The sequence below is a fragment of the Ursus arctos genome, unplaced genomic scaffold (assembly GCF_023065955.2).
Source record: "Ursus arctos isolate Adak ecotype North America unplaced genomic scaffold, UrsArc2.0 scaffold_3, whole genome shotgun sequence".
Classification (NCBI taxonomy): domain Eukaryota; kingdom Metazoa; phylum Chordata; class Mammalia; order Carnivora; family Ursidae; genus Ursus; species Ursus arctos.
Window position 1 is genome coordinate 80,325,310 of NW_026622985.1, and position 17,385 is coordinate 80,342,694.

The 17,385-nt window shown below is 41.8% G+C and overlaps 1 protein-coding gene across 10 annotated transcripts in view; it reads left to right on the forward strand.

Moving 5' to 3' along the window:
* Positions 1–17,385, forward strand: part of NRF1 (nuclear respiratory factor 1) — a 143,223-nt gene that overhangs the window by 94,071 nt on the left and 31,767 nt on the right. For 6 of the 10 annotated variants that reach the window (XM_057304201.1, XM_057304202.1, XM_026510985.4 and 3 more), the window contains exons 6-11: positions 1,071–1,229; positions 2,051–2,248; positions 2,855–2,956; positions 6,775–6,933; positions 9,371–9,528; positions 16,576–16,700. In XM_057304201.1, coding sequence (XP_057160184.1) covers positions 1,071–1,229; positions 2,051–2,248; positions 2,855–2,956; positions 6,775–6,933; positions 9,371–9,528; positions 16,576–16,700 — 901 coding nt within the window. The remainder of the gene's footprint in view (positions 1–1,070; positions 1,230–2,050; positions 2,249–2,854; positions 2,957–6,774; positions 6,934–9,370; positions 9,529–16,575; positions 16,701–17,385) is intronic. The other 4 variants (XM_044388236.3, XM_026511042.4, XM_048212882.2 and 1 more) reach the window with 2 other exon arrangements.

A 17,385-nucleotide genomic window follows, 5' to 3' on the forward strand; every position in this document is an offset into this window, starting at 1 on the left:
CATTCCCATTTCTGTTTTTTTCTTTTTCTCTTTTATTGCAACAAGCCCACATCTTTGAGTCTGACTCATTGCTCAAGTCGTCATCTCCTTTTAGTCTGAAGCTGTAGAGGGTGTATGGATGTGTCCTTAGTTGGAGGGTGCTGCTTCTCTCTGGAGTGTTGCAGAGGTTAAAGGAAAACTATAGGTCCGGGGAGGAACGTTATAACTTGATAAACTGCTTCTCTTGCCAAAAATCATTGTCAGCAATTAGGAATATTCACAAAGTAAGCTCCCCTTCTCCTCCAGCATACACACTCAGTGTGGTTACTGTGCCAGGAGATAAAGAATGGTGTTGTCTCTGGTTTAACACCTGCCTGGTCTGGATTCGATTTGTGAAATATATCTGAATGAAGTCCATAATGTGTTTAAGATCACATATGCTTCACTCTGTGTGTATGCCAGACTCACAGACATTGGCCTAGTGTACCAGAAACTTTCTGGAAGAGCTTTAGGGTTATTTTCCCTTTTTATTAAGTAAAGTCTATTTCCCATTTGTAACCAACCACCTTCCTGAATGCTCTTAACTGTTTATCGTAGTTTTTCATGTGATTCTCTGGGGTATTCCAGATGCACAGTCATATCATCTGCAAAGAATGATGATTCTACCTGCTCATCACCTCTTATATCTCTTATCTACTTGCCCTGGTTACTACCTCCAGAACAATGTTGAAAACACGTTGGCTTTGTTGGACACCTTCCGAGCGTGGAAAGCCGTAGCAGGGAAATGAGGGGACTAGCCTCCATAGTATCTTAGGCAGAAATCAAACTTGGTGGCAGGTATTCTTGATCTTCTAGGGCCAAGTCTATGAAATACAGCTTAGGGTATACTTTACCAACATATGTATAATTCCCAGCCACCCGTGGAGCTATGGGAACCTGTGGAAAACAGTGGGTTCTCATCAGTCACATCTTGGAATTCTCTGGGACCCTCCAGGAAGGCTCTCTGTTTTATTATCTTGAATTTGGTGGAAGACACAGGCACATCCCAGATGTTTTTCCTGACTGCTGATGACTACACTCTTGTCTTCTAGGCCCAGCTTCGGGCATTTATTCCAGAGATGCTCAAGTACTCCACAGGTCGGGGAAAACCAGGCTGGGGCAAAGAAAGCTGCAAGCCCATCTGGTGGCCTGAAGATATCCCATGGGCAAATGTCCGGAGCGACGTCCGCACGGAAGAGCAAAAGCAGAGGGTGAGGGTTTCTCAGACCTGAGTAGCCTGTTGCTTTTCCACTCTGAATCAACTACCTCAGTTTTGGGGGTTCCACTTCTTGTGCTAAAAAGTCTAAAAACCCATGTGTGAAAGTCAAACCTGTCTCCCAAAGAAGTTTGATATTGTCTGATTTATAGCCTTTCCCATTCCATCGCTTCATCCCTGTAAAGACTCAGGGTGCGTCCATGAGTTTACACTTCTGTCTGCCTACTTGCCTTTTGGAGCAGTTTTAATATTATGAGGTGCTTGGAAAAATGGAAGAAACGTCAAGAAAAAGCATTAATCACTTCGAAGACTTAGAAATGTCCTTATTTCTGGTTAGCGGGGACTACTGTTGAAAAATATAAACATAGTATTAAAGAGATGAGAAGTTGGCTGAGTCTGCTGATAATGACACTTCTTTTTACAAAGATGGACTCAACTAAATGTCACCCCTTGCTTTTTCTGCATATTTGTTTTTTAGTTAGCCTGGAAGTTTATTGAGAATCTTAATATAAAATTCTTGACAAAGAGTAATCTTCTTTTGTGGGAAGTTTAAGAGTTGGCCTCAGATTAGAAGAGAGTGTAAAACCCAGAAGCTAAACCAGACTTTGATCAGGAAGGAAACCAGTGGGAAATCTTTGGTGCTTGGTGCTGAGTTTCTTTGTGTCTCAGTCAGTCTAAGGAAAATAACCCTAAGGGAGCTTATTCTGTACAGGTGTGGTTTGGTTTGATAAATAAGCACCTGCTTATTCCATAGTGGGGCTGAATAACCAACATTCTTTGTGACTTTAATGTGCTTGTCTGGTCTTTTGGTGACAGGTTTCATGGACCCAGGCACTACGGACCATAGTTAAAAACTGTTATAAACAGCATGGGCGGGAGGACCTTTTGTATGCTTTTGAAGATCAGCAAACACAAACACAGGCCACAACCACACACAGTATAGCCCATCTTGTACCATCACAGACGGTAGTCCAGACCTTTAGTAACCCTGATGGCACTGTCTCACTTATCCAGGTGAGTAAACCTATGGTTATCAGATTGTGCTTTCTGAGGTGGATCAGTGGGGACCTAACCTCAGGCTGGAAAATGTTTTTGTCGTACAAACTCTTACTTAACTTTTTTATAGCTCCTCAAAGTCTTTCTATCTAAAATTGAGTTTTTAAAAAATATTTTAAATTGTTTGCAAATTGTTAAATACAGAACTATTGATAGCTTTTTCTGGACATTTCCAAAACAACGCTCTGTAAAAATGGCTTCTTTTGTACTGTTTCATTCTGTCAGGGACCAGGAGCTTATTCCTTCTGAATTACCTCTTCTGAGGTAAAACACAACTTGTTGGTAGATGGGGAACCCCTAAATTCAGATTGGGGTGAAAGTAGATAGTTGGTTGACTGATACTAGGCACTGATGGTGGACCGTGATAGCTTCTGATACTGATTTGAAACAAAATTCTGAAACTCATGTAGGTGTCTGAGATACGATTTTAGTAACTCATTTCACATTACAAAGCATATTAATCATTACCTATGCTGAATTTGGGATTAAATGAATCTTAACTTCTGAGTGAAAGAGAGGTAGAAGGATCCATCAGCTGACACTGCTCTCTGTGTTTTTCTTTAGGTTGGTACAGGGGCAACAGTAGCCACATTGGCTGATGCTTCAGAATTGCCAACCACAGTCACTGTTGCCCAAGTGAATTATTCTGCAGTGGCTGATGGAGAGGTAAGAAAAAGGATTTGGTCTGCATCTACTTAAATACTTAAATGTATAGGTGAGGGAGTAGTTAGGGTCCAGAAGATAAAAAGACCGAGTAGCCAACACGTCTGTAGCATTATTTTATTTAAGCCTTTTAAAACACCAGGCCGTGACAGTCTTGCAAAGTATCTTATACTGTGTATATTAATTGTAATAATTGAAATTCATAGATCTTCATGATTCAGACCTGTCAAAAACTTAGAATTTTACATTTACAATATAGCATTTTGTATAATACACAAAAAAGAGATTATCCATGTAATACTTTTATGCTGTGAATCCCAAAGATTTAATCATTGGGCTTTATTAAAAAAAAATTCTGTCATTAAGACTGGAGCTGACTAAAGAATTCTTTGGAGGGATAAAAATATTTGTAAATCAGTGGCCATGATTTATTACATTTTAAATATGTCTTTGAAAAGACTTTATGAAAAAAATCCTTCTCTACCAAAATCAAGGTAATTATGGAATGTTAATCTAAAGGTAGCTAACCGTAATTGAGCGCTTGGTAAGCTGAGAGCTCAACCCTATTAAGAATAGGTTCTGTGATCATCTTCACTTTATAGATGAGAAAACTGAAATCTGTAGAGGTTAGGTGACTTGCCCAAAGTCATGGAGTAAGTGTTGAAGCTGAGTAATGCATTTAGAAAAATGTTGTCCAGGCTCCGAGCCATCCGTGAAGTTCAGGAAAGGGTTCATTAAGGCACTGTGGGCTTTTCCCCTAAAGGCACCAGTGTGGTATAGCCCTGAAGCTTGAAGAATACCTAACAAATGTCAAAGAGCAATATTAGGAATAAAGCTCAAAGTATTATCTCACCCTTGTTCACAACCATGGGGCATTTCCACTCAGAACACCACAGAGTCATTTTCATTTGCACAACTCAGGGAAGGGAGAAGCCTGAGAAAGGGCTCATGGCTAGTGAGATGAAGAGAAACACAGCCAGGCTCCCCAGTCGGCCAGCAGGAAGTGAGCCCCTGCCATGCTCACTGACGTGCTAGATGTGTGGGGAGCCCTGCTCTCGAGATGCTCCTCCTGTCTGGTGGGGGAGAGAAGTGTCTACATAAATGAGCTCTGGTCCATGCTGTAGGAGATGCTGCAAAGTGGTGTGTGCCTTCAGGAGACAATGTTTCCAGCTAGGGAGTCTGAGAAGGTTTGAGGGCGGGAACAGCATTTGGTTTTACAGGATAGAAAAGTAACAGTCAACAAGGATGTTTACTTTTCTAAGTATATAAATATCATGTAAGAGTATGGATTAGCTGAGGAAAAAATCTGTCAGTCCCCAAACACTACAACTGGAGGGCACTAGACAACACTAGAACTTGAAGTGTGAGAGAGATGGAGAAGACATTGGTGGGTACATTCACGAGATTTGTTACTCTTTGACTTAACCAAAGTTATCAACCATATCTCCCTACTGAATATTTCCTGATACTATTTAAAGAAAGCAGCTCTGTGTTTCTTAAACACTTCTCTGGAGACTGATTCTTTGAAGCCCATTTTACTAAATAACTTCACATATGTAGTGGTAATTAACATATTTAGAAGTTCATGGAAAAATATGAAGAATTTTTTTTAAAAATCTCAGTGACTTATCTATGGCTTTTTCAGCACATCAATTTTCAGTCATCTATTGTAGGAATGGGTGAATGACAGAAATAGCCTTCTGGTAAATACCTAAATTCAGTCAGATTTAAAAAAAAAAAGTAACTCTTTGCACACTTCCAATGAAACAAAAATGACGTGAAGAGAAGCAGCATAGGTTAGCTCAGAAAGTGACAAAATGATTTAGATTTTATAGTGTGATTTATTTGCCTTCTCATTTCTCCTAGATATTGACATGGTTGTTAGCATCTCAGTTTTGAATCATAAGAAATGGAATTACTCAAAACATCTCACTGCTTAGGGCAGATAAGATCACATCAAGTGAATGAAACATTATATCAGATAAAAAACATCCTACTGCCTTGTATTTAGCATCTTTCTTCCAAAGAACAGAAAGTACTTTACAAAAATAAATGACACCTATACTTTTAGAAGTTGTGAACTCATTTTGTTATCCTAACCTTGCCAGTGAGAGCTCTTACCATTAGACTACACTGCCTCAACATCCAGTTAGTTACATTTAGTTATATTTATTAGAAGGACCATTGGGTCCTGTCTCTTCTGGTAATATATGGTGTCCCAAATCTGTTTGAGTATTCTGTGTCCTGAGAATACCCAATAATCTAAGTACAGTTGGCCCTTGAACAACATGAGAGTTAGGGGCACAGACCCCCCTATGCAGTCAAATTCACATATAAATTTTTTTGACTCCCCCAAAATAAACTACGAATAGCCTAGTATTGATCAGAAGCCTTTCGGATAACATAAACAGTGAACCAACCTATATTTTATATGTTATATGTATTATATACTGTATTCTTTCAATATAGCAAGCTAAGGAAAATGTTATTTAAAAAATCATAAGGAAGAGAAAACATGTTTATAGTACTACACTATTTACTGGGGGAAAAATCCCCTTATAAATGGACCCACACAGTTCAAACCTGTGTTGTTCAAGGGTTGACTGTAGTTACAAATGAACCAAAAATCTCTAACCTTAGCATAAAACTAAGGACACGATGAGTTACAAGACACTTAGAAATGAGCAAGGAAATAGGGGCACCTGGCTGGCTCAGTGGGAAGAGCATGCAACTTTTGGTCTCAGTATTGTGAGTTCGAGCCCCATGTTGGGTGAAGAGATATTTCTTAAATGAATAAACAAACTTAAAAAAAAGAGAGACTTTTGGGACACCTGACTGGCTCAGTCGAAAGAGCATGCGACTCTTGATCTCAGGGTCGTTGAGTTCAAGCCCCACATTGGGTGTGGAACCTACTTTAAAAAAAAAAAAAAAAGGAACAAGGAAAGAATTGGAAAATAGTATGAAATAAAATATGTTGATTTCAAAATATTTATACAATTTCAGTTTTGATGGCATATGTATTACAAATGCAAATGGGTTTGAGAATTTATTCAGTCCTGTGATAAGAGCACCATTTGGTAGTGGTGATACTAATTGCATTTAAGTGTCAGAAAAGTCAAATTTTGAAATAGAACGGTATCTGATCATAATGATATATATGGTTCTGAAGAAGAAGAAGAGGAAACCAAAGTACAAAGACATTGAAGACATGAATTTTAAGCTGAACCATCACCACATGTAACAGTAGCACAACTTATTCTAGATGGTTTTTTTAGGGAATATCAGTTTACCTGAAATATAAGTAGGCTGAAGAACAAGTAGGAAAACATGAATAAAGGAATATGTTCTCCATCCTGCCATTCAGTAAACACTTTCTGAGCCCTGTGCCATTTACTATATAGATTCTATAGATACAGGAAAATAAAGACTGCTCTAGCTCTTAAGGAGCACACAGGTAGGTGGTAGAGAAAAACACATCAAAGCACAATGGCAATGAGGTAAGGATCTAGAGGAAGCAAGCCCAGGGTGCTATAGAACACAGGGGAGAGGCCCTGAGCCTTGGACCATAGGGGAGTGGAGGGAGTTGTCTGGGCTCCTTCAGGTTCACCTAGGTCAGACTAGAAGCAAAGGTGGGAGTTGTGTCCCTGTCAAAGGGAACAGTGCATGCGGTGCATCGCACTGTGAGAGTGTGGAAGGGCCTCAGTGGTTCACTGTAGCTAGAGGGATAAGAGTGACCGCAGTTTGAATGGCCGCATTGGAGTGGGTCTCTCAGAAAAGCATTGATGCTAACTGTACATCCTCTGAATATCTTTCCCTCCTAGGGCTTGGGGCCCTTTCTCTGGGACATGGTGACATCCGGCATAGATAACCACACAGTGGCTCCCAACAGATGGAAAGGGAGAGCAACAAGAGCTCAAGCAAATACAACTAAAGCACTGAGACTGAAGAATAGGAAATTCCAAAGAAATGTTAACACCCAAGTGATTTATTTATCACCTGCCATTATTCTGAATAGAAATCTCTTCGTCTGCTTCTTCTTCCTACTTCCTCTCTACCCTTTGCCACCATCCATTAATCTTTCATGCCATATAATTTAACTTCCTTAAAGTATACTGTATATGGCAACTTTCTAATACCATTTTTGCTACAAATACAGTTGTAACTAAATGTGTATACATTAAATTGCTGCCATTGGAGTCTGAGTATTGGGAGAGCCGCACTAGGCCAAGCTCTGCAGAGGGATGGGCAAAAATATAGAGGGGCAGATCTGGAAAGAGGAAGACTGTTTAATGGCAAAAGGTGACGGGCTGGCTGGCTTCGGCTGGTGTTTTGAGTGGAATCATAGACCATCTACAAATTGGCAGTGTAACTTGCCATTTAAACTGGCATCATTTGCAGTGACACTCACTGGAGTAATGAAATCCAAGAGATACTAACTCTTGGGAAGCAAGAGTTTTGTGAGTTCCTGAGTGGGCAACTTTGCAGCTCTAAGGGGAGGAAATGGGATGTCTCTGCCTCTTAGTGATGGGCTCTGGAGGTTGCTGGCACAACCCACTGCCTATGAGAACTCAGGGCAAGTACTAGGGTAGTTTAAAGGAATGTCCCATTTTCTGGGAGGCTTTTGACAAGCATTCTGAGAAGCACTGGCATAGTCTAAGTATGGTAATAGAACCAAAGCAAGAGGCACTTTAAATATCTACCTCTCCTAAGCTAGTGACACTTGCTTTGGGAGACGTTACCATGCAAGCCCAAGCTCTTCACTCACTGGGCCGAAGCAGTGTGAATTGGGAGCCGCAGGAACTCCAGTGAGCGCAGCTAACGTCTTGAAACCCAAGTCCGTAGAAATATTGTACCTGAGCAGACTGATTTATTACCTACCCTAATTTCGAATAGAAATTGCTTTACTGCCCCTGCTGCTTTTTGTTTTTGAGGGGGAATAATTAATCAGCTGCCCTTATTGAGCAAAATGGAGCGAAGTGGCTAGATACAGGTATCCAGGACTGAGAAATCTCTCAATGCAAAGCATTATTACTAAAAGCAGTGGTTCTTAATTAGTGTACACTCCCTCCCCCAGGACATTTGATAATGTCTGGAGATGTTTCTGATTGTCATGACTGGGGAGGGTGCTGTTATCAACCAGTGAGTGGGTAAAACCAGGGATGCTGTTAAACACCCTTACAATGCACAGGACAGCCCCCCGCAGCAAAGACTTGTCTAACCTCAAATGTTAATAATGCCAATGCCGAGAAAACCCCTGTCCTTGATCTAACAAAACGAAATTCTAGTCTATTCTCTCACCAGATAAAATTTTTTTGTATGTTTTATTTTGTTTCTTCATAATTCCTCTCCACTAAAAGGAAAGCAGTTTTTGCTACATTAAAAAAAAAAAAAAGTTTCCTGAATTTGGCAGTTTCCATCAAAAATTAAAATATAACTTTAATATACAATCCTTTAATATACAAAACCTCTAGGAATTTACTCCATAAATAGACTCCCATAAAATATACAATGTGGTATGTAAAGATATTCATCACAGTACTGTTTGTAATAGCAAAAGACTCGAAACTTCTTAAATGCCCATTAAAAGATGGCTGGTTAAATACATCATGGTGTGCTTATATCCTACAATGCTGTGCAGCCATCATTATGAGTCATGAATGAAGGAAGCAGTTTTATATGTTCCAAAATGGAATCACTTCAGAGATGTGTTGTTGGTGAAACAAGCAAGGCACAAAAAGATAACGTAGAATAAGCTGCCATTTCTATTTTTTAAGAGGGAGTAGAAAGAGGGAAATAGGAGGGAGTGTGTGTTTGTAAATATGCTTGCATATAGAGAGAATATCCCTGCAAAGACACATAAGAAATAGGTAACAGCAGTCACCTCTGTCTGGGCAAAAGGTCGGGAGTACTGGCATTGCATATCCTTTGATATCATTTTAATTTTTTTAGAATATATTTATTGTCTATTCAAAAATTCTAACTTTTGAATTTTATGGTTTATTCAGAATTTTTAATCTGAGCCATGTTAATATATTACCTATTCAAAAGAATAGGTAAGACATTGATATGGCTCAGATATTTCAAAAATTATTTAAAAGTATACATTGGAAAATCTTGCTTTCTGTCTCCTATCCCACCTATTCCCACAACTCCCCTCCCCCCACACACAGAGAGGAGAATATTTTTAGTGGTTTCTTTTGTGTCCTTCCAGATGTCTTTATGCAAATATAAGCAAATTCAGATATATTTTCTAATACCCCCTTTTTTATACACAAAAGATAACATACTAAAAACTCTGTTCTGTACATTGTAGGTCATGTTAATTTAAAAATGTGTATGTATTTGGCTGAGCACATACAATTTATTATAATCCTCTTGTGACTTTGAGTCTTTACTATCATGTCCTTTCTGCCTCAGGTGGAACAAAATTGGGCCACGTTACAGGGAGGTGAGATGACCATCCAGACGACGCAAGCATCAGAGGCCACCCAGGCGGTGGCATCATTGGCAGAGGCCGCAGTGGCAGCTTCTCAGGAGATGCAACAGGGAGCCACGGTCACCATGGCACTCAACAGGTGGAGGCAGGGCTGGGGGAGTAAATAAGGACGCTGAATCTGTCCCTACCTACGGGTTATAAAGAGAAACGTTGCACTTCAGTCTCTCACAATTGGCGGTTGGAGCTTAACACTTGGCCCCTAGGGTACTGTAATTTGGCTTATAATCTGCCTCACTCACCCTGTTACTGCCCCACCCCACCCCAACGCAACCAGTCCAGCCTTCTGACTTCCAGCTCAATCCTGCTGGTCAAGGGACGTTGATCCGTTTTGCTTTACCTCTCTTGTGCTCTTTATCAGACCAAAAGCAGCAAGGTTTGAGTACTTCGGGTTTTTAAAGGGAGCAAAGGATATAGTAAAGCAAGAGCTTCAGGATTGATTTTCCATTTACCCTACAGAACAAACTGCTTTTAGTCATACTTTCATTCCTACAGAAGAAACTACTTTTCGTTAGGGGCATTAATCCAAGTTTGGGCTGGTTGAGAGCTGATTTTACTGACTTTTCAGGAAACTTGGTTCCCTTGCTTATCAAAGTCTTTGAAATGAGTTTTAGATTATTAGGAAAAATAATTGAAATATTTTTCTTCAGGTATGTTTAGGAAAGGTGCTGCAGAATGGGGTATTTCAGTGAGAGAGTTTCCGAAACTATATTGTTACAACTACTTGGTTCCTTCTGTTGGTTTTGACAGAAGAGATCATCCCCATATCATTCTTTTTCTTCTTCATTGCTGACATAATTTTATTTTCAGTGGACCTAGGCATTTTACCTAATAGTTAAGGGTGTGGGTCTTGAAGCTAGACTGTCTGGGTTTACATTGCAGCACTGTCACCTACTAGTGGTTTGACCTTGGATCATTTACTTGAACTCGGTGCCCAGGCTTTCCTCTTCTGTAAAATGGGAGTAATGACAATAGCTCCCTTGTTAGGGATATTAACGAGATCTTCAGATCAGTGCCTGGCATATGGTAAGGCTGCTGTCCCCATTATGTGCGGCAGCTGTTAGCCTCACATTTAGTCACTGAATTTGTATGACCTGCCTGCACTCTACTGCGTAAGGTTGTAAATAAGGAGTGCTCTAAGATACAACGTCTGCGCTCAAAAAAGTCATACTGTTCTCTTTGGGGAAATTGATTTAAGTAAAACACTTAGTAAACACTATTACTCAGTGCAATTGTGTAGTACAGACCATGAACATTGTAGAAAATCAGAGGAAGGGGATCACCTCCTCCAAACTATAAAAAATCAGCCAAAGTTTAGGTTGGTTGTGATAGATAGAAAGCTATCTATCACACAAACTAGAAAGCCTTGATAGGCTTATGTATGAATGATTTCCATGTGGCTGTATGGTATGGGGGCTGAAAAGGTTCTGAGGTCATGTAGATTCAGGGTTGAATTCTAGCTCTGCCACTTACTAGCCATTTGATCTTGAGAAATTTAACCCCTGAGCCTTGGTTTCCTCATCATAAGGATAATTTTCATCATATAGAATTTGAAAAGACTTACTGAAATGTTATATATAAAACTCTCATCGAAGTGTCCAGCCCATAGTTAGCACTTCCAAGAGTTAGAGTTGTCAGGGTACCTGGGTGGCTCAGTCAGTGTCCGACTCTTGATTTACGCTTGGGTCATGATCTCAGGGATGTGGGATTGTGCCCCACATCGGGCTCCGCACTGGGCATGGAGCCTGCTTAAGATTCTCTCTCTCTCCCCCCTCTCTAAAAAAGAAAAGAATTAGAGTGATCATTTAAATTGCACTTTAAATTTCGTCTATTCGGAATTACGATGAGAAGAGATTAGAAATAGAAGGCCAGTTAGGGAGAGGCAGGCCAGGTGTGCCTTGTTAAAGGCTTGGAAACTGGTGAGAGTGGAGATAAAGTGACTGAGTCTGAAGGGAGTATGGCCAGAGTGTGGATGATGGGTATGGAACACACACACCTCCCAGGGGTACCCAGTGAGTCCCCGAGTGACCTGGGATTGAAACTTTTTTCTTAGCCCATTGAAGCATGTGGCTTTTCAGTAACATGAAAGTCTTATTTGGCCCAACCCCACTCCTTCCTTTGAGAGAGGATGCACGGATAAACTTCCTAAAAGTCATGGCCAGAGTGAGAACCTCCCTCTGGTCTGGTAACCCCTCACGGTGGCATGAAGCCTAACGGGCCACCATTAAAGACCAGCGAAACTTGATTTCATTGAGCCAGCACCTTGGAGATTCCAATGAAGTGTGAGTGTCCTGGGAACTCTATACATAGTGGAAAATATGAGGCACATTCTTGCTCCCTTTAGTGGAAGGACCAGGGCTTATTTCTAAAGGCAAGGAGAGTAACGGTTTCCCCTGAGGGCTTGTTAACGAGCTCAGATGCAGCTGAGGTGGCTATAGTGTTTACTCCAAAGGAAGAAGGATGCGGTTCACTGTGGCATGGAGGAGGAGGAGAGATGTTGAAATCTGTTTGCAATCAGAGAGTTCAGCGCCCCGATGAGTGTTGGGGGATGGTACGTTGCAGCCTCTGTTAGGGGTGAAGAAACCAAGCCCAGCAGCCAAGACTAGACTACAGCCGGCTACTCGGGGCTTTCTGATTCCAAGAGAGGTCACCCACTGTCTGATGCCAGGAGGTTTGGACTTAAGACGCAGACCCCTGGTGTTTGCTTCTTTGTGGGACGAGACAATACTCCCAGCCTCTCTGCAGATTGTGTTGCTGGAAGTCATCTTAGTGAAAACTACACTGAGAAATCCGGTCTTTGTTCCCATGGTAACAAAGCGATTTCGTAGAGCTGCTTCCTTCCAGCCTGTTTCAGGTGCAGATGGGACAAGCATGGCTCTTGACTGATCACCTGCCCTCTCCCGCACTGTAAACAGCAGATGTGGGCGCAGAGTGGGCACAGAGAGGCTGCACGATATGGCAGGCGGGGAATAGGAAGGCTGAGGGGCTCCTTCATCTGCAGGAGGGGAAAGGGGGGTCAGGACAGATGCAGGACAGACCTGTTTTTCAACCACGCTGTTAAAAAGAGTTTTGTGTAGCAGCAAGTCAGAACAAGGGCCCGGGGCTCCAACAGCCTTCAAGCCCACCCTGGCATTACAAATAACCCAAAGAGGTTAAGGAGAGATCGTTATTAAGAAAAATGTGGAAACTAGTGAATATTAATTATTTTCAAGATACATAATAAATCAGCACTTTTAGGGAGGAGATGGGAAGAGAATCAAAATGAACAAATGAGGTGCAGAACATTACAGCTCAAAAAACCAAAAGTATTCAGCTGAACCACCAGAGGGAAAGGAAGTGAAATCATTATCTGCTTGTTGCGATACAAAAATTAATTTGAAGTTTCAGTTTGTTGGTTAAGCCGTCCTAGATTATATTCCCTTTTTTTTTTTTTTTAAAGATTTTTTATTTATTTATGTGACAGAGAGACAGCCAGGGAGAGAGGGAACACAGCAGGAGAGTGAGAGAGGAAGAAGCAGGCTCCCAGCGGAGGAGCCCGATGTGGGACTCGATCCCGGAACGCCGGGATCACGCCCTGAGCCGAAGGCAGACGCTTTAACGACTGCGCTACCCAGGCGCCCCAGATTATATTCCCTCTTAAGTCTGTTGAAGTCAGTATGGCCCTGGAGTGCCTGGCTGACTCAGTCAGTAGAGCACATGACTCTTAATTTCAGGGTCGCCACAGTGGGCATGGAGCCTACTTTAAAAAAAATTGTTTTAAAGTCAGTACAGCCCTTGCATATACAGACGCATGGTAAGTATTTATAGACCGAGTCTACATTTGCCCTCATAGGAGTTTACACTGTGTTGTCAACACAGAGACAATTTTTACTTGTGTGCCTACTGTGTGTTGCAACTCGGCGCTATGGGGAAGCAAAGGCTTGCTTTGAGTTCCCTTCTCAAGGAACTCAGAGTTGCTCTTCTTTTGCTGTGAAGACTCTTGGCTTAAAAAGAGAAGTGAAAGTACTATTGACTTAAAATTAGAGATAATATTAAAATAAAATATGGCTGTAATGTATGGACTGGTACTCATTTGTCTAGTAAAATGGGATGGACGGCCTAGACTAGAAATCCTCTCTGGAGATGGAGGGCAGGGGCGCCACAGCTGCTGCTTTCTCCTGGGGATGAAGGCTGGGCACTTACAGATAAGCTGATGAAAACTTTGCATTGGTAACTCTGGTTTAGAAACTCACTTTTGTGAAGGAGTAGCTTAGGGACTTTTTCAGCCGTCTTCACCTTGTAAGTAAAGAGCATCTTTTCCTAGCAGTCTAGTTTGCTCACTCCCATGAGGTCTAGTGTCGGGTTAGAGTAGATTTGGAAATGAAGGCCTGTTGGCCACTGGAGTCGCCGCTGTCTTCATGCCCCATGGGAGGGATCCCTCCATCACTGCTCTGCGTCCGGCCCCTGACCGGGGATGAAATAACTCACCTCCCCAGCCTGTGAGCTCGCCATCCCCCTCACACCTCTGGTCCCGGATTGCACTGGCTTTCTTCTACCAAATACATTTTAGAAAGGTGTTAAAGAAAATGACTTTAAATATGTACAGCTTCAGACAGAACAACACAGGTGTGATTGGGAGCAGGTGTGATTGGGAGCAGGTGCACTTCCACGTCCGCGTAGCTGTCCTCCCTTCATCGCCCACAAAACTGCACACTGCAAGCATGTGTGCGGGACCCCAAGACTGGCAGGACATCCCCTGTGATGGGCACAGAAATCCGATGGTACAAATTGTGATGAAAACCGTGGGGAAGGGAGCAGTCGCTGAGGTAACCTGTAAACAAAGATCGTATTTCCCTATAAACAGTTCTCATTTACAGCTTCCTTCTCCAAAATACCACACTGCTGCAGCTTTTCTCAAAGCCTGGACTTTTCAGCTCTCCGTGATGTCTCAGGCCAGAGTGTGAAATATCTATGTCATGAATCAGTGACAGCTGGGTACTGTAAAATTTTCCAAGAAACATCCATTTCTTAAAAAAATATGTTAAAGATTAAGGATCTAGAAATCATTCATTTTACTATCTCTAATAAAGACTTCTGAAGGACTTTAAAATTAAACTCTACCATGTAAAAACGTAAAGAATAGCCTTAGTAGTAATTGTAGATCAAAGGTCCCTTTTAGTTCTAAATTGATGTTACAGACACCATGCAATGACTGGCTATGGGCATGGGATCACCAAGAAGTGTGTCTCAGCATGGGGGGTGACCTTAGCTCTCACCTGGGCTGCACATGCACGCCAGGACTGTTGAGCTTTTTGCTCGGCCCCAATTACACCCCCAAATATTTAGGAAGGAAGCAAACAAATTTGAAATACGTAATTATGACCTTGAACTAACTCAAAGGAAGCCTGGAACTTAAAAGTTGCCGCAGATGAATGAGTAGGGGAAGAAGGGGGGGGGGGGGTGTCAGCAATTTGGCATGCATTATTTTGAAGAAATAGTCAAAGAGTATTTACATGGGGAAATACCATGTTAGGTGAAAAAAAAGCAGGCTGTAAAACTGCAGTAGGATCCTGCAATTAGCTGTTGTGTTTACGATTAGAAGGAAATAACTTATCTCTGTATGATATTTTTTAAAGTTTCTTTTACATTTAATGAAACTTTAACACGTCTGCTACTTTTATTATCAGAAAAAAAAAACTTGAACACAGAGACATAAAAATTGAAAAGCAAATCAAATTAGTAAGAAAGGGAGAATTTTCTTTTTAATGGGACTTGTCTGTCCATTGGGTTTCTTTTACTTCTTCCTAGAATCCCTGCATTCCCCCAGGGAAGTGATCATGTCAGTTACTTTTCTAGACCTTCTTAAATGAAAGTGACACTGTGGAGTGTGGTACGTGTTGCTTTGCCCACAGTCGGGACATGTCTACCCTAACCAGTCCACGGCCCCTCATACCCCAATCGCACCCACGTCTCGTGACTACAAGGTGTGCCTGCCAGAGTTAGGGCCTGTAGCTTCAGAGGAAAGCTGCATCAACTGGCTTTTTTGGCGTCAAACCCAGGACTTTGCCCACCTCGGCAAAACTGGATGACACCATCTCCTCTGCTCCATGCCCACGTTTGATGCTCCTTCAGTAACGGTGCAAAGTGGGAGCTGATGCTTTCCTGGACGAGGTGCTGAATTTCTGCATCTTTCACATTTTAACATCTCTGAAATTTGGATACTACAGTACTACAATTATCAGGCATTTTCTTTTCTTTCTTGCTGGCACATAAAATAATGGTGCATTGTCTAGTTTGTAGCATCAGAGAACCAATAAAAATGGGTATTTGTGCACTTGGGAAAAGCATATAGCAAGGAAAAGAAAGAAAAATAGGATACAAATTGCTAGAATAGTGCTCACTATAAACAGATGGTTAATATCTTTCTATTTTACAAAGTGTTTGCAGTGAAGGCAGATTTCTTGTTTCATTGTGTTTCTAGAAGCTAGGAGTTTGGGCTTACCCTGATCATTTAAAATTTCAAGGCTTAATTTAGCACTGCCCACATGAACCCTGAGGCAAAGAGAAGAGCTAGGCTTTGCAGGATATTAGGGTCTTGGTCAGCCATTACTTTGTATTTGAAGTCATGGATATGAACTACATTATTATGATTTAATATTAATTAAATAGCAAGTTGAGGTTGTTGACTCCTGTTATCATCCATCCTCTGCCACCAAAGGGCAGTTTTAGATCATCTGTCCAGTGTTACCATAAAGAGAAGAGAAAACAAGAAAACTTTTGTGATTACCAACCAGAAAGGCTTTTGTACTGTCAGTATGGATCAGAGCTCCCGCTCTGGCTGTCAAGCACTCAACCAACGCTGATAAAGAAGAGACTGGTAATGAGTGCCTTCTGTCCTCAAACACCCATTTCTTAGAGTTAGCTTTATAAATCTGTAAGATTCGGGGGTTCTCTAGCTATTTACTGTTAGCGTTTAAAAATTCCTCTGGCCTTATCCAGCAACACTGCACTCCCGTATCTGCTGGTAGGCTCTTACCCATGAGTCCGTAGAGAGATCCAGGGAAGCGTTGGGAAGATGGTGTGTCTTGCTGCAGTGCTGTACTTTCATTCAACTTACACATCCTCCTCTCTGCTGTCCCTGTGCCCACAGCGAAGCCGCCGCCCATGCTGTCGCCACACTGGCCGAGGCCACCTTGCAAGGGGGGGGACAGATCGTCCTGTCTGGGGAAACCGCAGCAGCTGTCGGAGCACTTACTGGAGTCCAAGATGCTAATGGTAAGAGAGCATACATATTTTATTGAATATCTTTCCTTGTTTCCACTTAAACCTTCCTGACATGACTGACAGCAGACCCTTCAGAAAGAGGTTGAGCTTTGATTTGAGTTTTTCTTTATTGATAGGCAATTGATGCCTAGCGAAATTCTAGGAGCCTCTGATTCCTTTCACTAGTAGGAAACTTGGGGTTTTCTTGGGGTGGGAAATGCCATGATAATGGCTATCTAACGGAATTGCTTATTTGAAAAGTATTTTGCTGTGATAGGACTGAGAGGTACTTTAAAATTTGCTCTGGGGCACATTTTGTCCTTTACTGTCCCATGGGGTAGATCAATGTCCTTTGCTGTAGCAGAGACCCTCCCCTGGGCAGGTACATTGTGGTAAGTTAGAATGTTCTATCTCAAGAAAGGCACCAGCATCTCACACAGGGTCAGCCAGCAGGCTGTGATGAAGGCGCCTTGCTGGTTGGTGCCGGGAGTCTGCCTCTTAATAAATGCAGCCTCACTAGGGACCTCTGGATTTAGCCAATAACACGCCACCACCCTGCCCTTCTTTCCCAGCTCTTTGACTTCCTGGATATTGGTGATTTCCTGAATAAACAAAAGGGAGAAAGTTCATAGAAATATGGTGGCAAAAATTTACAACTTCAGCCCAGCTCTTTGGATCCACTCCAGCAGGCTCTGGA